This window comes from Poecile atricapillus, chromosome 4 (genome assembly GCF_030490865.1).
Source record: "Poecile atricapillus isolate bPoeAtr1 chromosome 4, bPoeAtr1.hap1, whole genome shotgun sequence".
In the NCBI taxonomy this organism is placed as follows: Eukaryota; Metazoa; Chordata; class Aves; order Passeriformes; family Paridae; genus Poecile; species Poecile atricapillus.
In genome coordinates this window covers 48,564,661-48,588,380 of record NC_081252.1, presented here as the reverse complement: position 1 = coordinate 48,588,380, position 23,720 = coordinate 48,564,661, and the positions used below count along the sequence as shown (strand labels likewise).

Here is a 23,720-nt window from a genome sequence, read left to right as displayed (position 1 = left end):
GATAATTCAGCTTTATATAAACATATTTGCTCTGCTATCTAAAATTGGTAAGAATCAAACCACTGTATAATTTTTAAAAAATACCAAGTGATCTGTGAATAAAGGAAACCTAAATAAGCAAACAAATAAATGTTCTTCATACATCCATTTTCCGTGAACCCTTTTATAAATGTTTATGCTATTTCTAGTTTGTACTTATGGCATATGGAATGTAACATTTGCTATTGATCTAAACCCCTGGTTAACTTGCCTTGTTGACTTCATAAGTAAATTGGATAACCTAACCTTCATAAATAAGAATGAATAAGGCTATCACTCAAAAAAAGGATAGGGTGGAGACCACTTTGGGGAGTGATATGAACAAGAGGAAACAAGCAGACCTATTTAAAGTCACTGCTTGTCTCCTTTTGCTGAAGAAATATGTTAGGTTACAAATAGAAACACTAGAATTAAAATTATCTGTTTTCCTTCCTGAGTAGAGAGAAGGGTTTCTTGATATATTTTACACAAGATTTGTTTTTTTCAAATTGTTCAGATTATTCTTGCATTCTAACAAATAAACAGGAGGTGTTTTTTGTTTTTTGTTTTTTGGTTTTTTTTTTTGTTGTTGTTTTTTGTTTTTGTTTTTGTTTTCTTTTTTGTGAGTAATGCAATCACCCTGACCATGAAGTACTGAACTGGAGACTGGATTAACTCAGGGCTTTGCAGTATTCATCCTCTTGTAAATAGTGTCTCCCCTATGTGCCAAAGCAGGAGGAAGGAGTCAACTGCACTCCAATGGGCATTTGCTTACACCAGCATCAGGCACTGAGCACTGCCTTTAATCACACACATGCCGTACCATGCAAAAATATGTGGCATTTTTTGTTTTCTTTGATCAGCTTCCTCAGCTTTGCATGCCAGATGGAAGGAGAGGGAACAATTTAAAGGACTCCTGGTACTGTCCTCTCAGAGAAAATTTTGTAAAGGACATTACTAGATTAGCCTTTCCATCACTTTTTTTTTGTCCCTGTTCATTATAATTACAGTTCATCACAATCAGATTAGTGTTTTACAATTTCAGTGGGCTGCTAGCCACGTATATATGCATGACCACTCTCAGTGCTAAAACATTTTTTCACAAAGTAGCTTTAGTACATTTTCCAGTTACCAGTCTAATACCATGGGGTAGTCTGTGCTTATGGAATATAGGTGCTACTCAATAAGAATTTGCCTACCGCAAAGTATTTTCTTGTAGAAAAATGTACAAAATAGAGTAAGGACGGTGTTGGTTAGGCAGAGTTTTAATTTGATAGTGTTAAGATTTTTCTATTTGATAAAAAGTAGAAAAGAACACATTTCTTAGAGATTACTGTTAAAAAGCATTATATTTTGAAATTTAGTATTCAGTATTTAAACAGGTTCTCACCTATGAAAAACAAAAGGAAGCCAATTTGATTTTTGTCTACTAATACTTAGCTCTTCAAAGTTCATCCCAGTTTAATATGTTCTTTAAAATAGATTATTTTAATTTTCTTTTTCTTAAGCTATTCAGAGGTTATACCATTCTTTATGATTTCTATCTCTTTTTCATAAGCAAGAGCACACCTACTGATAGAATAGCAGATCCAGTCCTGGGCTTGTTTGTAGCTGGATATAGATGCAAAAAGTACCAGCATTTGGTGTTAGTTTGAAGGAAACTTAACTCCAGCAAAGTACCTTCTAATCTTTTTATTTACATGAGCCAGATGAGGGGCATCACATCTCTTCTAGCACTGTAGCTAAACTTAGACACAGCTTATATCAATCAGACCCATAACTTGATGTTAAAACGCTTAAGTATTTATAGAAAAAGATGGGCTGAAAACTGAAGTCAGCATATATTAGAAAAACAGTAATAGCAAAAAGCTTTGTTGTTGTCAACCAGAAAGCTTAACCACATATTTGATCTAACAAAAACAGATGTGCAGGCACTACTGAAGGAAGTGGGGCACCTTTGATCTGCTGGCTTCTGCTGCTCACTTACAAAGGACAGTTGATTCCATTAATGAGGCTTTTCTAGTTTATTGGGTTCACTGATTTTATGCACCCAGAGCAGAAGGGAAATTGCACTACTCTCTAAGAAACCACTTTGATATCTTGTAAATACAGAGCTATAAAGCACTCATGTCACTTATGACCTTAAGTGCGATACCTCTGTAAACAGCTGCTACGATTTCTTGATGATATTTAAAGAGTGTGAATGGTGAGGACAGAGGCAATGCCCTGTTAGATGAGCTGATCTTTGCTTATCTGTAAGGAATGAACTCAGGTGGGAGAAGAAAGAAATAATTCTTCAGCATGAGTCAGAATTATTCATAAGCATTTTTGCAGAAAACTAAAGTGAATGTAATCTCTGGCATACTGGGAAATGCCTACTCAAATCAGAACAGATGGCTGAATAAAGTAATGGTGCCTTATTTGCATAAGTCAAGGGGGTCCCATTTACACCTATTAATAACACTTTTCTGTATAGTATATTGCATGTAGTTAGCTCACCTAGTCACAGGATTTAATGAGACCTGTAAGACCACACACAACGTCTCAAATTCATGACAGCCCTGACATACATACAAAATATTTTTTTGAAGAGAGTCTGCCAGTTTTAAAGTTCAAAATTTTAAAGACGCTTGCAGAGCCTCAAAGGTCATTCTCTCAGGAGCACTCTTTAATGTCGCAGCTGCTAAGAAACTGTGAACAGTCATGCCAAAGACAGATAAAATAAGATTCATCCGTGTTGCTGTTTGTTTAGTTTACTAGCTGTTGCTGAAATAGATGGGTTATTTAGATTCTCAGTTTTATTGCTGTTTCACAAGGTTTTACAAAAAGTAATAAGTTAAATAGTGAGCTCCTTTAATTTTCCTCCAGTGAATATCAATGCTGGATGATTTTTGTTTGTGTCTGTGTTGTGCGTGTCATTTTGAGCTTTGCTTTTGAATTTCTCCTTTCACCCTTAATTAACAAAACTGCTTAATAGGTATGTCTCAGCAGAGTCTTTTGAGTTTTTTTTAACCTATAGTGACATTCCAATTGACTACAAATTATTTAATACTACAGTAATATTTAAAATGTGCTTTGAGTTAAAATTAAGCACAAGTGGCAAACATACAAAATTACAACTCAGAAAACAGACTGATTCTCCTGGAAGTCTTTTTTGTTGCCACATAGTGGAATTATATTTTGACTATAAAATTTGATTTTGAACCCCACTGTATTTTTTTTATGCAAGGCTATTCCCATCTTTAAGTTCTCATACCCAGTGAAGTGTGGATGCATTCATTTGCATACAGGAAATTCAGTGGTAAACCCATCAGCTCACCCTGAGTTTGTGGGGAAAAAAGCAGAAAACCCACTTTTATGCTTGCATGCTTGTAGGCCAAGAGTTGAGAATTTCATTAGACTCTCCCCACAGGGGGAAGAATAAGGTAAGACTGAGGCATACAGTCGGTACCAGCTGAGCATGTCTGTGACTGGCTGTAAAGATTCAGCAGTTTTATTATCTTCTTAAAAGGAGTTACTCTGCCTAAAAAGCTGCAGTTCCAGCCGCTTCTACTACTGTTCATCCTCACCTTGAGCAAAGAGAATGATGGTTTCTAAATCTGCATGGAGTTTCATTGCTATTTCTATCAACTTGTTGAGTTTAAAGTGACTTCAAAGAAGCAGAGTATTAACTGTTAAAAGGGCTCAAGTGTGAGCGAGAAGTTTGAATCCTTTTACCATTATGCACAAAAAAATGCTTCTGAATTAATTTGTGTAACAGACAGTAACTAAAGGACAGAGCTATAGATAAGCATTACAAAATTTCCTCTACCTTCATGTGTGATGATGAGCTCTCTGGAGCCATGGCTGTACTCATGTCCTGCACACCTACACTGGGAGCAGACCGAGCCAGGGGTATTTTTATGGAATGATGTCACTACATACACATGTTGCAGGGAAAGCATTAAGAGAGGAGGTCCTGCTGAACAGCATGGAATTTGCAAAGAATACTCCTCTGGAAAGGGTGGGCTTACATTAGTTTTAAAAGGTCAAAATTGCTGAATGTGCTGATTTTTCTTTGTCTTTCATCGGACAATTGCATTTCAGAGTGGGAAGTGTTATTTCTTTGTACATATGTGGAGTAGTGGAATGGGAGCAGAACTACACATGCGGCTTCCAACATGAAGGGACTTTCTGTGCTGGCTCTGGACAAAGAAAAGGAAGACTTGCTCATGTATTTGGGCCTCTTCTAGTGCTACTATCACTTTGCTATTGAATGTTTCTTGTAACTGCATTAAAATAAACAATGCTGTCTTTGACAAGAAAACCTTCAGACACAGTATAGTGCATAGCATGCTTCAAATTGAGTCTGTGGGAAAAGGAAAAATATTTTTGAATAGGACTTCCCTGCAATATTCAACACAACATATTGGATCATATGATGTTCCCAACCTCAGTTAAGGTGTAAATTATATTAAAAATCCCTTAATGGTAAGAAAATTCAAATATGATTGAAACTGATGCCTTGCTAATGAAAAGGCAAAGTTTATTTCCTGCTCACCCCAGTCCACCAGTTCCAAATACTAATTATTCTGTGCCCATAAAATAAGAACTATTATGTAATGTATTGGGCTTTTTAGTAGAATGATTTCATCTAGTAAACAAATTAAACATCAGGGGAGGGGGGAAGTGTGATTTTTTATTCTCATTATAAATTAGTTCTGGTATAGTGATTTATTTGTGTTAGTCATAAGTACAAGAAGTATTCTCAGGATGATGATATAAATTCCTCTGAGACTAGTTTTTTGGACAGGTTGCAGATATTGCATGAGAATTTTTTTGAAAAATGTTAGGCAAATGGGAGAGCAAGTCTCAGTCAGGCAGATAAGATTCAGTCTCAGTACAGGAATTTTACTTCCATTTCCTCTTTTTTTTAATGAGTTATCAGTCTTCTGTTCTAGCTTTCTTCAGAAAGCTGTGCTGGGGAACCTTTCAGCTAAAGCACCATGTTTTTGCCACATTCCAGGAGGAGTCGGATGGCAATTACGGATCTGAAGTCAAATCCAGTTTTATGGGATTGCCCATAAGAGTGATGATGACCCTACTTGTTTTCTGCTTCTAGATAAAGTGCCTGTTTTGTTCTGGCATTTAATTTCATTGTATGCCAGCATTCACACAAATAGGAAGAAACAGAGAACAAATCCATGTGGAGACTTTAGTTATGTTGCTAAATAAACAGGAGAAAGGATTTCCATGCCCCACCTCTCATGATGATTTAGAAACATGCAAATAATTGAAACAAAAGATAAAAAGCCCACAATTGCTGGGTATAAAATGCAGTCTGCTTTTCAAGAACAACTATAAATTCATTTTGGTCCCATGGAACTATTCCTGTTTTTTATGAATTCCTCTTATACTTCTGAATAATTTATTATTTCTCATGCTTTCTAGTAAGCATAAATAGTAACACAGGAAGGTGAAATTTATCTATTTTGAGAATATAGGAAAATATCAGTGGAAGTTCTGGTGTACTCTTATATGTAGCTAAACGTCTGTGCTACTCCTCATTTTCACTCATGTCCTTTTAATTTAACGAGTTTTAACCAGAAAAATAAATAACAAAAAATAATGAAAAAATATAAGATGTACAGAGCAGTAGAATTTTGTAATATTTTAAATTTGATACCATTTTTGCAATAAAGGTAATTGCATGTATTTCTAGCACTAAGAAACTGTACTGTAGTCATCTGTGGGTTTTTTTGCTATGCCTTTTGTGGTACTGAACTTAACATTTTAACTAAACCATCTTTGAAATATAAAAAATAATCATAGTTTCTAATATTTTTGATGAAATAATTTCTTTAAATACCCTTACTTATTAGACACAATTTTTCCTGATGGTCTAATTTTGGTCTCTTTTTTGCAACACATTATACAGTGTGTAAGTTTTCTGCCATTCAGAAAAAAAGTCAGGCTTGCTCATCACTGTGAAACCTCTGTCATAAAGTAAAATTTCATCTACAGCACTGTCACTCTATGGAAAAATGTAAATTAGAGTGTGCCCAGCACCTGTTCCAGGCATTGCATGAACATATGGTGTTGTCTATCCTTGTCACAAACAATCTGCTACTTCATATTTTGAACTGGCTCCTGGCAGAAAACTGAAATGGTGGGGATTAATTGGCTTGATGCACTGAAGACAAAGGAAGAACCAGAGTAAATGATCTTAACGTGGACAGAGAAGAGTTAAATCCCTGTGAGGATTTCCCCAGGTGGTAAATACTGAAACCTCATGTTTGAAATTACATCTTGCTGTGGTAGCTCTGAAGAAATGGAACCAGATGTGCTCATCATTACCCATCAGGCCACCATGGCAAGCTAATTTTGCCAAATAGCCCAAATATACACAAAGCCGTAATGACCTTTAATTCCTAACAGCTTCAGTAGATCTTATTAAAAGCAGTGGTGGGCTCTCAGGGATCAGAAACTACTGGTTTCAGCTTTCAAACAGGCTGTGTGGGGATGCTAACCCCAATGACATTACAATATAAGGGGTCTTATGAGCAAAAGAAGTATTATACATAGTACTAATTAAAACATGGAAGAAGAAGAAGATGAACTCATGAAAGAAATAAGAGAAGTTTCTTAGCTATCATTTTTGCTTTCTGAAAAAATGAGGGAAAAAAAAAAAAGACGGGAGATTGTCATTATTTCTGTTCTTAAACACATAGATCTGATGGATGATGAAACAAAATAGGAATTCAGATAGCAGGATAGTGGGAACGGAATTAGGTTTTATGGTCACCCAAAAATGTTGCAATGGCAGTAAAGTGTAAGGGTAGATGTTACAATCATTTCTACTTAGGTTTTTAAAATAATTTCTACTACTCATGGTGGTTGGCAAGATTAAGAAATGTGGATTATCTTTTTATAGGTCTTTGAAATCTCATCTAAATACCTATCTTCAATACACTGATATTCTGTTGGACTACATTCTTTCCTCAATGAAGTTATTGTTGCTTTCACATCAGCAAAATTCTTTACTCATAGTAAAGTGAGAAACTATTTAAATTTTCTGAAATGAGAAAGTATTTCAATATAAGATAATCTAATTTTACTGCTTCACATCCAACAGCCTCTCCCTTAAGATACTTAAGAAAATTCCTAAGTTAATAAGCAATATCTACTATTTGATCAACAAATTGAGACACTTCAGTTCTAACCTAATATCTCATTTTTTTCACTTTCACTGAGTGTCTGTTTTAATTGTTCTGCACATTCAGTTGAAGAAAAAAATCTCCAGAGGATTATAACATACACCAGTCAGCTTCAGCAAGGTTAATATACCATGGAATGTAACCCTGCATATACTTTACTGCACAACAACATTTCTAAGGGGTACAGAAGGAGGTTTCTTTTGAAATTATACAAAGTGAACATATGTAATATTTTACTGTGTCAGGTTGCAGGCCAAACCCTTAAAGCCTATGGATGACAACATATGCCCATAAGAAATGGAACAGATTTTATCAAGTACTTTCAAAGGACAGACTCAAACTGAAAAGTGGCTTCAAGTTATCTTAAAAGCTGCCATGGCTGGGAAATGAGCCAAGGAATCTATGTTTCTATAATACTCATGCTGATGCCAGTGATAAATATGTGTGCAGTCATTTTCTGTCCAGCTTGAAGTATCTGAATGCTTGCTTGAGGGTCCTAACAGACCACAGATAATTTCATCTTCCAGTGAACAAAAGACTCAAATTCAAAATATAGAGTTTGCTACTAGAGCATGAAAATTCAGAAAATAGATATCTGAACTTATAAATTAAAATTAAACATATAGAATTCTCAAATGTGCAAGTTTTTGTGTGAGATTTTATGGGATTTATAATGTAGAAGGTTAGAGGTGCTGGTAAAAGTATTTTTTTGACCTCAGAAAAGGAACTGTGGCTATTCCATATGATCTGACACACAAAAAAGATGAACTTGCAGTCAACTAGAAAAGAGTTCTCAGGGAAATCTGGGTTGATCCCAACATCAGATTTAAAGCCAAGGAACAGTCTTATTAGAGAACCTTAAAAATTCTGACCATGAGATCATTTTTGCTTAAGGATTCTTCCTATCTCATTCACTATTATAGAAATCCAGAAGATTAATCAACATAGCAAGAAGCATATACATATGCACATACATACATATATATATATGTGTGTATGTATGCACTTTATGTACTAATATCTACTGGACTGAAAAAATCATATGGAAACATCATCTTCCTTTTCTTTGTTGATACAACTGTGAAAAACCCACTCTAACTCTGGCTAAAAGACTGAATGTTAGAATTTTATCAATACTGTAAGCCTCATTAGGTTCTCAGGCTCCTAAAATGAGTGGTGCACAGAATATGGTCAGCACTTCTCTATTAGAAGCTGGAGTTGTGAATATGTCCATTCAGCAAATTCTTGCAGCAGAAAAACAAACAAATTCATCAACATAAATGTCTGATTGCAATCCTGTTTGTCTTGGTTTTGCACAATGAGAGATTTTTAGGCACCAGCTTCTCATGTTAGGAAAAAGATGAGTTTTTCTTCAGATCCATTACATTAACTTCTTTCAATGTGTCATCAATTAAAAGCAGAAGGAAACAAAATCAGTGTTCTGCTTGACTTCAGCAACTGTCCCCAGCCACTCAAATTTACATCTTCCCCTAATTATTAAACATTCTTAACAAACTAATTGATAGTAAAGTAAACCCTCTCAATCAGGTTACTCAGTAAAGTTGCTTTCATTTGCATTGAAAAAAATCATGCTTTTTGTTTCTGTGTGAGAAGGAATATTTGATGAAACCAGGAATATTTGATGAACTACTGATCAGAGGAAGCATCATGGCAGATGAATCTCACATGCTTGAAGATTTACCATCTTTAAATTAATGTGTTCAGGATGAAGAGAAGTAAGCATGTTAAGAGCTGGTGTATCAAGGTAAGCACAACACACAAAAAAGCTGTGTACGTCACTGAAGGAAAAATAGACACATCTTGACAAGTAGAAGATATGGAGAGGAAATATAAGATTGAGGTCAGGCTTCTTTTGCACCAGCCTTCTGGGAGCACTTCACAGTCATGTCTCTGTCCCTCAGCTCTGAACACTGCAAGGATGGACAAATGATACTGCAAAGCACAAGATGTTGTACAGGAATATTGGATGGAAGTGAGCATACTTAGCCTTCTGAAATCATGCTTTCTTTAATGTATTTCACAGATAGCTACCTGGAAGACTATCAGATTAATGAACAAAGTAAATGCAGAAAAGACCACCTTGTACATTCAATGATATATATATATGAGACAACACAAATTTCTATTTTTTTTAAGTTTTATGGACCAGCATCAACTTAAATCCTTGAGATTTTCTGCTGGCAGTGGCAGGCAGTTACCTACCAAACACTTCTTGCCCACAGCTCATCAGGGCAGGCCAGCTGTTCCTTCAGCTCACATGGCAGATACTTTGCTATTGCAGGATGGCTGCCAAAACAGAACTTCGTTATCAAGTAGCTCTTGCAGAAACTCTGAAAGAATGCTGTGAAATCTGAACAGAATACTGATACAGCATCAACAAAAAGATCATCTAAAGCTGAACAGCCTTGTATTGGTTCTGTCTTATCTCTCTGCCAAATGAAATTGTATTGGTACACAAGAAAGACCTCAAAATGTGAAAGAAGAGAAAAGCAGAGTGCAGATTTCCTTTTTCCTTATACCTTTTAATCTATTAGTTCAGGTCTCTCAGAAAAATGTGCCAAACTCTCATCCCTATTTGTGAGAAACTGCAAAACATAAACCATTCTAATATATAATACAGTATAAGCCAAAAGGTACAGTCATGGATGGGCTCTATTCTATTCTCATGTAAGAGAACACAAGAAATTAAACATGAATCTGAAGTCAAATCACAAGAGACCTGGGTGTGAAGTAGGATGAAGTAAAAAAAAAATAAATCTTACCTTGTAATATATTTGCAGATCTGGTCACAACTTTTTAATATGTTGCTTTGAAAATAGCTTCTCAGATCTTATTACCTACCTGTGCTATTGTATTTTTTCTGCTGTCCAGCTAACTGACTGACTGGCTAGCTGTTATTTATTTATTTATTTATTTATTTATTTATTTATTTTTAATATGTTTAATTTAGCACTTGGAAGTAGAATCTGCCTAAACCTTTCTCTCCTATTATTTTTATTAGCTGCTTCTGTATAAGATTAACACAGATATGTGCACCCTCAGACAAATATATCCATGAGTCCAAAAATAAGCTATATTGCTAATTGATCTTCTAACAGTCTGGAAATACTGATATCAATAAGCAAACTCCAGTACAAGGAGATGCTTCCTGCACTGGGATAATTTGGCCCATTTTTCGTTTTCCCATATTTCTGCAAGCTGGTGAACATGGCAGTGCAGGAGGAAGCCCAGTGGATTGATAAATTCTCTGCCTGTGCTGGTCTGAGTGGCTGCTGCATTTTTTTGGGTACATAATAACTTACATGGATTCTGAATTTACTTCCTCCTACTGAGCACTAACAGTGATTGTTCAACAGATTATAGTCTCTTCAAAACAGGATTTTCTTGATGTCAATTTCTTTCACAGTGCTGCAACATTTAGTGAGTAAGGGTATTGATCAGTCAGTCAGTAGTGTGCTGTGATGTGTCTCTCTTTCAACCCCCTCAAAAAATTTAAGTGCATGGCTACATAAAATGCAAATGCAAGTTTAGTCAGTTTTTGAAAATTCACTTCAACCTCTTAATAGGATGTACATTGCAAGGGAAGCTGTTTTGCCAGCACTAGTTTTATTTTCAGTGATAAAAAGCTAAAGAAACTAGTCTTTGGAAATGGTTTAAATTCTTATAAAAGCAATTAAATGATATTTAGAGAATAATAATTTGTATAACTAGCAAATATAAGGCATTTGTTTCCACAGAGATACTGTACAGCTTCTTGGATATGCTTTTGTTGTTATTTCCTTTTTTTACTACATTTGTTGCCAAAGAATTTTTCAGTGAGTTCCTAATATATAGCTTATAATATAAAAATATTATCTATATGGCAATTAGATTTAGGCATGATTATAAATGCAAAGTTCACCATTAATATTGCAAATATTGCAAAGTTGCCATTAATATTATCTTACATCCTCATTTCCTGTTGTCTTTTTAGCTTAACATGTTTACTTTTAAATAGAACATAATTAGCAAATCATATAGCTCATTTTTACTGAAAATAGCAGCTTGGTGAAATGCTTCTTATTATCTAGGGCTGACCTTCCCACAGACTGCATATCCTGGAACAGAGTATTGCAATAAGAGAAATCAGTTACTTTGGATCTGGGCCAAAGACTAATTTAATTTCTCTGGCTGGCCCCCTCCTTTCCAGCTCTTCTCCCCCCTCTCCTAGTAACACTCACATATGTGAGCTGGAGTTAAGAAGTTGCAGTTGGTAAACAAAACAAAGACAAAACTGCTAAGAAGTTAATGAAAACATCAGTAAGTCATAGCATCTGGATCTCATCATCCACCTCTGACGTAAGGAAGATGTCCAGATGTTAGCAGAACTGTAGCAGTTGAAATATTTTGTGAGCATGGCTCCTTCCAAACAATCAGATGCAGAGCAGTTCAGCACTTTCAGCAGTTTTTAGGAATGTTTCAAATATATAGTGGTCTTTCAGATGTGCAAAAGACCTGCTCAGTGCAGAAAGAGTATATGGTCTGGGGAGCCGGGTCTGGGGATTGTGAGCCTCTGCTTTCGGAAAGTGCACATGAATGTTCAAAGAATGGGAGATGAGGCCTCCTGGTTGTCTGTCATTAGCATAGACTTCTAGCAGAGACACAGTGGTGCTTATCTTGTGGTATCCAGTGTTTAAGACTAGAGTTTAACAATATCCACAATGATGGATTACAAAACTGGGCCTGGAGAGAGCAGACCATAATTTTCATCTTTCCCACTCATTTTTAATCCCCATTTGACAACATGTACCACATACAAGCCTTGCATGCTGAAAACTATAAATGATGAGGCTGGTTTCCTAACAGGTGGTTGCCAGGTGTATTGCATTTTTCCTTCCACTCCTGTCCGAGCTGCCTGATGCAACAGTGATATTTTTCTCAGTTGGGTGCTTATTCTCCATTTGCAGAGTGACATGATTGCCCAGCTCCTCTTGGACATGATTTGTGGATGGCTCTGGGTGTGCTGCCTTCCTCCTTGACCCATGCTCATGAAGAATCAGCTTGGAGTCCCCAAGGAAACAGTGAAGTTATTTCTAAAAATTCCTAATTGCTGAAGTGTCCGGGGACTGGATTCTTCTGCACATCCCTAAAATCTCAGGCAGGACAGGATATGGGCTTGCTGGCTGATTGCTGCAGTAGAACTGACTACAAAGACTGCAGAAAAAATCAGAACATTGAAAAAAGGGTGACTTTCCATAATCCTCTCCAGCTGGTGTAATTTGAATGCATGAGGATTTTGTAGCAACCGCTTTTACAATATGCTTAGTATACTGTGTTCTTCTTATTGTAAACTTGGACTAAACAATGCCATTGTTGTTGCCTGATTACAGAAATGATGGTGGAGCTCCATGAGATAAATGTTTAAAATTTCACTAATTGAGGAAAATGAGAAAGTCATATATAAAACTTTCCAATTGTCCAGTCTCCCAACATTGCAATTTAGCTCTGTTGTATGAAAATATCTATTACAAATAGACAGGGTGACAGAGTATGCACATGTTCTCCTTTTGAGAACTCCAACCTCTTTTAGTATAAGACTTCAAATTAGGAGTGTGAGAGGGTTGGAAGAAAGACATTCCAGTAGCTAAAAATAAACACCAGTTTCACACTACAGGCACCTACAACCTTTCTGGCACCTCTCTATGTTTTCATATAGAGAGTAAGAAATTAAGAAACAGAATATGAAATAAGAACCCAATGATGCATTTAATTCCCAATGCCATTTTGAGTATTTTGACTAAAGGACTTTGTCATAAATTAATTACATTCATTCCATGATAAAAACACCAATGGTAAAGTAGACATACAATACTCTAGATATCTGATTGGAATTTAGTGTGGCAGTATTTAAAAAAATTATGCAAGCTTGTGCTCTTTATGAACTGTATTATTTCTGGTTGCATTTGATATCTGGATTTGAAAGATGTGAAGACTAATAAACCACAAGAATTAAACTGATGTTTTCTCAAAAAACTTTGTTACACCATAAGCTTGTTTAGAATTTATACAGATAACAGCAAAACTTTTGAGAACTCTCAAAGGGAGAAAACTGTATATGATAATGATATTTAACCATTTAACCATAATTATTCATATGTTTTGCACTGGATATACTACACTTGCTTTATTACAAATACAGCTCCTTTCATTATCAGCAATTGTTATTTACTGTTTTTCTGTTTCTTTTCTATAAATTATGGTCTATTTACAAATATGTATCAAAACAATACCTGATCATGGTCTACATCATGGTAGGTGGCTATGCTTATTATTTATATAATAGCCTGAGTAAAGCACCAAACCCGTAGGAGAGAGTCTCCAGACTGGGGGTCAGTAATTTCCTAAAAATGCTGATAGAGACAAACTGTGATATATCTGAAGCTATATATCAAATAGTCTTGGGTTCTGCAACATACCCTTTTTGTAAGACCTTATTTCACTTACGCACTCTGTAAATCTTCCTCCAATCTCAGAACAAAGCAAACACTTCAAGAAGTAATTTCTCTTCTGCATGAGCATAAATTTTTGGGGACAGTTGAAAAGTAGTGCAAAATTCTTCACCTTAACTTGGGGGTTAAAAAAATGTCAAAGGATAAAAATTCCTTTCCCTCTTTTCTTTATTTGCTACAGACAGCTACAGACATGCTTTGAAGTATAAGCAATATCTGTGAAATGTTTAAGAATTATTAGATATATATATACTCGCAGAGTTCACAATCTGTCCATGGCTATGTTTATGTTTTAAGGCATCAGAAGTAAGAGAAAAGTATAAGAGAAAACAGCAATTATAAATCCACTGGAAATATAGGGATGTTGATAATGGAGAACAAATTAGGCATCAACAAGAGCAGAGAGGATGTAGCAGATGCACCCAGTGTTCCTTGACAAGTTCTATAAATTGATAATGGCCAGTAGAAAGAAAAACTTAAATGATGGTATAATTCTAGCTAATCGTCATATTGAAGAATAAAAGGTCTACCCCAAGGGTTCTGCAGAAAAACTTTTCAGAAAAATTAAAACCATGAAAACTAGATGAAAGTTGACAGATAGTCTTCTAAAAAGTAATCTAAATGGAAATGAATTGTTTGATGGGATTACTTTTTCACCAGTCCCTGAGTTCTTCTGTGGCAATATCTTTAGCAATAACTTACAAGGACATGTAGAATCTTTCTGCATGATTCAAGTACTAGCAAAGTAAGCATAATGAGAATTGGTCTGCAACAGATCTTGGAAATTGAATAGTTACATTTCTTTGGCAATGAACAGAAAACAAAACCAAGAAAAGCAATGGTGGCAAAAGCCCACTTAAGTAGGCTAAAACATACAAATTAAATTTATTCTCGGGGTAAATACAATATTGAGAAATTTAAGTGAAATTTAAATTAGAAAAAAAAAAGAAAATTGAATATGAAAAATAGTAAGTAGGTAACTAAACAATATAATTCCACTAGAATAGGTGAAAGTTTATTTTTAAAATACCAAATAAGAAACTTTTTACCTCAAACTTTCAATGACTAAACTAGTGCAGCCAAACTGTCAGTAATTCACCAGCCTCAGACTACATACACATTCTTTTTTTTTGTCTATAATACTAGAATTTCAGAAGGCAATGTAACTTTTGCATCATAAAAAAAAACAACAAAAACAACCCTTAATTTAAAAGAGAGACACATTAGTAGTCAGTTGTACTCAGTGTCTGATCATGCATTCCAAAAAATGGTGAAAATAAAAAAGCCAGGATCTTTAGTCATGTTGTATGGTGCACATAATGGCTCTAAATACAATGCAGATAAATGCTACATTGGGTGATGTAAATTCAGACAACAGTGAAGGCACTAGGAGAAATCTGTCTAAAATGTTTTGAGGGTGTGTTCATTTGGGAGATGAGAATGATGCTTCCTGTTCTGTGAAAGCTCATTCTGTGTTGCTGCCCTTCTTGTGCATGAAATCCTGGTCTCTTTGGGACATCTGTCTACTGAAGAAGGCAGAATGTTCTTCCCTTCCCAGCTGAGGATGTGGTCTGACATTAGTAAAGGGAATTAGCTGAGAACTCCAAAGGAAATACATCTAGTTCTTGTTAATGCAGTAAAAGGAAAAGTTACAATTTTCATATTGCCTATTTAGAGGCTCTTTCAACTGAAGTCTTCTCTCCTTAGTCCTTATTTTTACTATTCACTCCATTACCTGTTATCCTCAATTTTTTCCCACCTCCAGTGGTCATTTTACCAGCGGTAAAATTTTACCACCTCCAGTGCTACCCCAGAAATTGAAAATATTTAATGATTTACCTAGTGAATAATTTTCCACATTTTAAGATCACCAGATAGACATGTGTCTAGATGTTCATTTTCTACATAAATCAAGAAAGAAGAAAAAAGACAGTGGAAAACCATGATGTGTGCTGCTATGATGTGACTACGATGCACTGCAGCTCACTGCTCCTCAGGATAGGTATTTTATGAATATAGACCAAATTTATCTGCTATACCAAATTTATACAACAGTAACAATATACTGTAATATGGAATAATAAATAATATGCAATATTTATGAGAGTGCTCCACCTCAGCTGGCTGAACCACAGGCTGTTCTGCCACAAGACAAGACAGCACAGACAGTAACTCAGGCCTGGTGTTGGGGTTTGAAAGCAATATGAGGATGCTGCTCTGCAGTGCCCAGTACAGGAGAGCACACAGAGGTGACCTGAGAGTGCAGTCCGTGTTCATTTACTGCACCCACTCAAAATCAAAGTGTTTTTAGCTACAGTCATTCAATTCCATACAATTTTAACAGCATCTCAAATATTGTTCATACCTTTTGTACAGGACTATTGCACCCTTTCTTTTATGTCAGTAAGACTACATGATCATAGAATCCTTGAATGATAAGAATGGTTTAGATTAGAAGGGACCTTAAAGATCATCTAGTTCCAGCCCCCTACTATGGGCAGGGACACCTTCCACTAGACAAGGCTGCTCAAAGCCCCATGCAGCCCTGTCTCAAACACCTCCAGGGACAGGGAGCCCACAGCCTCTCTGGGCAGTCTGTGCCAGTGCTTCACTACCTTCATAGTACAGAATCTGTATTTTCTAGCATCTAGTGTAAACCTACTGTCCTTCAGCTTAAGTCCATTACCCCTTTGTCCTTTCCCTACATGCCCTTCCGAAAAGTTCCTCTCCAGATTTCTTGTAAGCCCCTTTTAGATATCAGAAGTCTGCTACAAGTTCTTCCCAAAGTCTTCTTTTCTCCAGACATTCTTATCTATTGGAAAAAAAACGTTTTCCATGATATATTTCCTACTTAGGAAGTAGATAGTACTCCCTGTTTGATGATTATATCAAATTACATTTCATGAAGTGCTATTTCTGTTTGCAGGCTAGAAGGATTTTTTGAAGGCAAAACATTTACTTTGTCTTGAATATGCCATGAAGAATGCATATTTCAGATTTTCTTCTTTCTTTTGCAAATAATGTGTCCTTTTAAAGGCGTGTCCTGATAACACAAATTGCTGATCTAAGAGGATTTCTTCCTTCAGTGTCATGACCCTTCTTGAGCATTTTCAGGTAGTCAGCAGTTTAAACTGCTGATATCCCAGAGAACAAACAGAACAGCAACACAATTTGCTGTTTTGTTTCTCTTCCTGAATCTCTGTTAGTCGTAAAGTATTTTCTGGAATACACCCTAATATCTACTCCAACTACATACTGTACTTCTTACTGGGGGTTTAGCCTGATGAGTTTTAGATTTTCTGTCTGACAGCAGCCCAAATATACTAGTGGACTGACAAGTCTACATCACCAGCACAGCCTGGAAAATGGAACTGTCACTGTTTTTAAGGGTCCTCTAACATCTAAGCCTTGTATTGATAAAAACTGTGATGGCTCATAACCAGCTGCCAAGTAGAATAAAAACATGCCGACCCTTATCAGTGCAGCTGAAGGGGCTAAAGGGTTCACGTTCACTCCCCGTTTCTAGGAATGTGACAGAGTCTCCAGAAATATAATTAGCAGTTGTTTAGCCTCCAAATATTTGACAATCATATGCAAGGTTAAATATATACATTTATCAAGTTCTGTTTGTATCCTGATAAAATCTGCATACTTTGTATGCAGATTTATATGTAGCTCACATTCTGAAGGTATATAAATTACATATCATTATATGCTTTCCAGCTGATGAGAGGGAAACAATTTTATAGAAGACAGTTGGTAGCAGTTGTTGTACATGGACACAGGCCAGAGGTACTTGGAGTCTGTTGATGCAAATGCCATTCTAAACTTAATGATAAATTAAAAAGCTTACTTCCAAGCATTGACATAAACATCTCTGGCAGGTAGAATGGCAACGAATGTCAGGGTAAACAAGTGTCCAGCTGACCAGGCAACACGCAACACGGCTTTAAACAAAGGTTGACTTGGCCCCACTGGCTTCCCTTTTATAGATTTGTGCAACATCCATGCCTTTTCATTCAGAATTTCTTTCCTCTCAGTGCTTCTTCCAGTGGTGTTTCAGCAATGTCCTGAACATCAGGAGCTGTGTTGTGACTGCTGCTCCATGTCCTGTAGTGGTTAAGGCTACCAAAGAATCAGTTTTATAACACATTTTTGAGAGATGAAATGGACTTGTTCTGTTCTGTTTGCTGTGAAGAGAGGTTAATGTCTAGTGCTTTTATGACACTGCCATATTAGTGACAACCTACAGAGCACTAAAGTAAATATGATGCCCCCATCTCCTGTGACTGTGAGCTTTTACAGTAAAACACTGTAAAGCTGAGTTCCTCTGCCTAGAAAATTCACTTTCCTTTGCCATCTATGGGAACAGGCACAGAATTGGTCCAGTCACTTATACAAGTGGGAAGAACAAGGCTTTTATTAGTAGGTCTAATTTGCAGCAGATTTTTACCCACGTGTTTCCTTATAGGCAATGGCCTCTCACTGCCTGATTACCCAATGTAATCAGTTTTGGAATCAGTACTCAACCAAATGTCTGCTGTGCACTTAGCTACTCCTATTCCTCCAAAACGTAAACGCAGGAGAGTGATGTAAAAGTTCAGTTTACATTAGTAAGCCATAAAGTCTGCCTCTTGGTCATCTCATCCTCGATTTTATCATTATTCACATTTCTCCTCCCTCTTTCCCTCCCCCTGGAATAAACCACCCCCACTGTAAGTATACAAACAAACCAAAATGATCCCCCTGGCAGTCACACCCATTGTGCTTTTCTGCTGCCTTTTTCAAAACCTTTAAATGGTGCTAAATAAAAGTAACAACCCCAGCAGAGTGAATGTGAAGCATTCATCTAACAGACAATAACAGAAGAGAAAAATAAAGTGAGTTAAATTATCTTCTTCTCTTGCCTTCTGTTATGGTCTGCCCCGAGCTTTTAAATATTTGCAAGTCAATCTAAAAATGCAGGCTGAAACTATATAGATGGCTGGTAATTTATATCTCAGAACCCTAGCTCTGGCATACCTGACACTCACTTGGAGCTCACAGCACTGAAATCCTTGCCAGAGGAAATACCAGTAATTGCTGAGTGCACAGCCCAGATATTCCTACTGACACACTCCTTGGCTACAAAATGCTCCGTAACACAACTCACTGAAGCACATCACAGCAGTAAAGCACAAAGTCTGACTTAACAGCAAAATAAAATGCTTCAGCACACTTTAGTCTGAGGAGTTTGTGCCATGATAGCAGACCAAAATTCACTGCTGTTTTTCTTTTAACCGAAGTTTGTCTCATCTAGTTAGGGGAGCACATACAGTTCCACCCTCGGCACAGCACAGATGCAACATGACACACAAACAAAAGGCTGGAGAAATACTCAGAGGCTACATCGATACATATGCAAATGACACCACTAATTACTGTTAGAGATTTTGGTACCTTATGAATTGTAAAATATATTTATGTAATGTCCTTCTCACCTGCCAGTCGTCTGTCTCTCGTGTTTTTCCAGATAACATCCAAGGCTCTAGCAGTGGAGTCCCTGATATGATCACTAAATGATCTCCTCAGAGGGGCTTTCACCGGGTGATGCATAATGCAGATCGATCACACATCCAGGTCAAACGGCTGTAGCTTAGCCCCAGGAAAAAGGGCATTCTCTGCCCGGGGATCTGTTTGGATTTCTCTTTGCCAGGCAGGCAGGTTGTTACTTTATATAATTTGTCATCAGCCTCGTGGAGCTTTTCCTTGAAGAGTCAGGCATTGCAGTTCTCACTGCGGATGCAGGAAAGCTCAGACTGCAGCCAGCCTACTGGAAAGCTGCCAAAATCTTACATCTGGAACAGTTTACAAATGAGCTAACGATACAGTCATTTAGATTTGGGGCTTTAGTTGTGGATATCTATAGGATTCTAGCTTCCTGTTTAATCAAATAACTTACCAGGCACATACTTGCATGCTCATTTATTAGGATAACATTTCCCTGCTTAGCTGATATTTCAGGTAATTTTTCACGTTTGGACATGAAAAAGGTAAGAAATAGAAGAGAGATAAAGTAATTTTAAATATCTAGGGATCAAATATTTTATTTTGTTGCCATAATTTTTTTGCATTTTGCCCTAGCTAAGGCAGAGAATAGGGCCCAATTCTGAGTCCCCTATATTTAGTACTTCATGACAATGCACTAATGAAAGGATGGGAATAAAAAACATGAGAGGAGAAGGGGAGATAAGAAAAAAGGAGCCTCCACATCTTTGCTGAGTGGAAAGATATGTTCCCATATGAAAAATATTTATGAATGTAACTGAGATTAATAGTCACAGTAAATTAAGTCATTTGACCTTGCTTATTTTGACCTTTTTAATTGATTACTGTGTCTTGTGGCTTCCCTGAGGGAGAAAGGGAGGAATAAAAGAGTGCCTGATACTCTCTTTCCCTTTTTAATAATATGTGGTAAAGTGTGAAGAGATGAGAGATGCCAGTTTAAAAACCTAATCCCCTCCATAATATGGGAAAGCAAAAAAACTGTCAAAGTTGTCTTCATGTTCATTCTACAGGTAGTTCTTAATTTTTTTTACAGAAGCTACAGCTGTAATTATTAGATACTGTTATTTTCTTTAGATGTATTATCATTAAAATTGATCAATTAACTTCTCACAAAGTTGGCATATAGAGACCAAAAAAAGAATTGTGAGTTTTAACCCTTAACAAAGGGATTTTCACTCTCTTTGATTTTTTTCCTAGAACAAAATAGTTTTTCTCTTCATAACATTAGATTATTTATTTCACACTTTCTTATTTGTTGCAATTTTTTTTCTGGTGTCTTCTCAGTTCCCTTCATTTTCACTAGTCCTCATTTCCTTTGTTATTGTTAAATTGTTATTGTTATTGTAAATTGTTATCTCATTCTTACAATTAGAAGAAATTTATGGGATTTGCAATAGTGTAATTGACAGAATAACTGGCTCACCATCTATTTAATGCAGATCATAACTTCTTCCCACCTAGGCCTTAGTCTTTTGTCTTTATAGAGCATCTGCAAACACTAATGTCCTGTGTATGTCTTTGAACAAAACAGCAGTGAGTGATCTCTATAGTTTGCAGTTGCTTTCCTCATTACACCCCTCCTTCATTCTGAGACTGGATGGAGAAAGAAGCAGCCAACTCTCTAGAGAAATTCAGTATGATACACTATTGTGTGGTTGTCCTTTTTTGTTGTTGGGGTTTTTTTTGGGTTGTTTTTTTTTTTTTTTTTTTTTTGTTTTGTTTTTTTTCCTTAATTATTATTCTTGCAAAAATTCCTGGTGGAGCAAGTGCAATGCTTGCACAGGCAAATACTGACATAGGCTGACATAGGCAAATACTGGCATGGTGACCAGAGCACAACGTATCTGTTTGGAAACATTTACGCTCTCTTCAGATGAGATCTGCTGATGCTATTAGTGAACAGCTCAGAAGAACATTATTCATTTTTAAATGAAGATGCAGTAAGTGATAACTTAATCAGGAACTGAATTCCTCTATTTTAGAAGGCAACAAGGGTTATGACAGTCTCAACAGGGTTATAACTACCAGCGGTCACACCTACATTACCAACAACATGGCCCAGAAAGAATGGATTGATACAGCAAAATAAATGGTACCAAAGTTTTGACAGATCTCCAGGTAGAATTACTTTGAAGTATGTCTACCTGCATCTTTTGAATTGAAGGAAACTTTCGGGTTTCATGAATGGTTTGGAGATCACTGGCACTCTACCAGGGTGCATCTTTTGTCTTAGGTTCATTTGAGAACCATCCAATTCACATGCTCCAAGACTGCTTGGAGATATGAACCAAAGAGTGGTGTTGAGGGAACCTTTTCAAAATCATGTGCCTAGTCCAGGCTACAATGTCAATAAAAACATACAGGCCATTATTCATTTTAGAAGCCAAAGCAACTTTTAAGAATTTAAAAATAAAATAAGCAACATACATATATTTCTAATTAGGGTTTGATAATTTGAGAGTTACTTCAGGTTACATTACATATGTTGACATAAAAATACATTTTAAAATATTTAAAACAGTTCTTACAACCAGTTCAACAAAATAGTCTGGAAAATGGCAAAGGGCAAAGGGGGAATAAACTGTTATGAAGCAGAGAAATACTACTAAAAGCATTTGTTTGTATGATCCTACAACATAAATAAATAGGTAATCTAAGTAAGATTGTTTAAAGAATTAAATGTCTGAAAATTTTTAATGGGCCATAGACAGATAAATAATTAGATATAGATAGGCAAGAAATACGGATAGAAAATAAAGGACAATAATTTTAGGAAATGAAGATGGAGATATAATGGGGAATAGTGTTTAAAGCAAAGACATATGATCAGAAAAGGAAATCTGAGATTCATACAGTCACAAAAGGAGATAAGAATTTTCCATGCAACATGAAAGCACATGATTTTTAAGGATTTTTAAATTATGTTAAAAGATGGTATCAGGCCAGAGCTGTGCTGCAATCTCCATTCTTGCATGATTCAAAAAAATGCCCCTTGTGGAACAATACACACAGTTTTGGTCTGCATCTCTCAATACCCACATGATGCTGGAAAGGCATCCACAAGCCCAGTGTACAGGCAGCTGGTGGCAGCAGGGTCAGGGTGACAGTGACAAGGAGTTCTGTGCTGGAAAACACCCATGTGTCCAGGGGAAAGCTGCTGAGCTGCCACCACCACTGACTGTGCTATTATTTGATACTCTTGTTGAGAGTTGTACTCTGAATATCAGGAAAGCTCCTCCCACATTTCCAGTCACTAGTGCCCAAATGATGTCTGCTTATGAGGAGATTATTTTCCATTTCAGCTCAGGCTTGTTCCTGCTCCCCTTGAAGGTGTAGCTGTTTTCACAGAGACATCTACCTGAATCACAGGCCTGCAGTTACTTACAGATTGTTTGTGTGGAAGAACTTCCTCCATTTCTCTGGAAAACTTGTGCTTACAGTTTGAACTGGGAGAGGGGGCCATTGGTACCGAGTACACCCGTTACAGACCGTGAATCTTTGATGTGGATCAACATGAGTGTACTAGAGTAGTTTATTATTAAACCAAACAGCTAAACTGGGGCACTGTGAACGGCATTAAGGGCAAATGCCGACATTTATGGGTTGGCAAAGAATATATTTTTAAAGAAAGTGGCAAAATGTTTTGCTGCTCTATTTGACAATGTACTGAAAAATCTCCTGAAAACAAATACCCTTTCTGTAATTGGGAAAATGCACCCTTCCATGTCTTACATCTACGATTCAATTAGCTGTATACAGATCTTACAGCAAAATGCATGCAAAAATAAGCAAAGTCCTAAACCACCACCAAGTGTCTAGGTAAAATTTATGATGCAGCTCTATCTTTTGGCTTTACTGTGTCTGGAAACTTAAGAATGACCACCATCAGACAGGTTCTTGTATTTGAATAATTTTGAATTTGTATAATTTTGTTGTTGACCACAGTCATAGTGCAGTCAATACTCCAGCTACCTTCCATAAGAATTTAATTTTATGCAGTGTTTTCTGTTTAATGGCTGAGATGAAAAAAGACCACAAGCCGTAAATTCTTAAAGATGGGATGGGTCAACAAAGATGTGTGCTGAAGCAAAGATAGTTTGAAGGGAGTTTGAAGGAGAGGGCTCTGTTGCTGAAAAGAGGGGATTGCAGCAGCTGGTGTTAGGGGAGTGAGGTGATAGTACACCCTCAGGAGAGAGACAGCTGCCCACTCCATGCATGAGGAGGAGCATGCACGCCTAGGAGGAGTCCTCGTGTAATTCCAGGAGCAAATATTTAGAGGTACCAGACCCTACTTTCCCTGCCCTGCCAGCCCTCCCACCAGCTCAGACCAGTTGCACCCCTGACTGTCCCAGGGCAGTGCCTTTCCTGTCCCCCAGGCTTGACCTGCCTTCAGACTGCAACCACTGACTTCTCCCATTTCTTGTTTTGGAAATATTTTTAGAAACCTCTT

The 23,720-nt window shown here is 36.7% G+C and overlaps 1 protein-coding gene across 5 annotated transcripts in view; it reads right to left on the bottom strand.

The window, feature by feature from the left end:
• DLC1 (DLC1 Rho GTPase activating protein) overlaps positions 1–23,720 on the bottom strand; it is a 214,387-nt gene that overhangs the window by 78,903 nt on the left and 111,764 nt on the right. For 2 of the 5 annotated variants that reach the window (XM_058837759.1, XM_058837760.1), the window contains exon 1: positions 19,204–19,492. The exons of the other annotated variants lie outside the window; for them this stretch is intronic. In XM_058837759.1, the coding sequence (XP_058693742.1) occupies positions 19,204–19,318 (115 nt within the window). In that variant the 5' untranslated portion in view covers positions 19,319–19,492. Of the gene's footprint in view, positions 1–19,203; positions 19,493–23,720 lie in introns of those variants that run through there. 5 annotated transcript variants of the gene reach the window in all.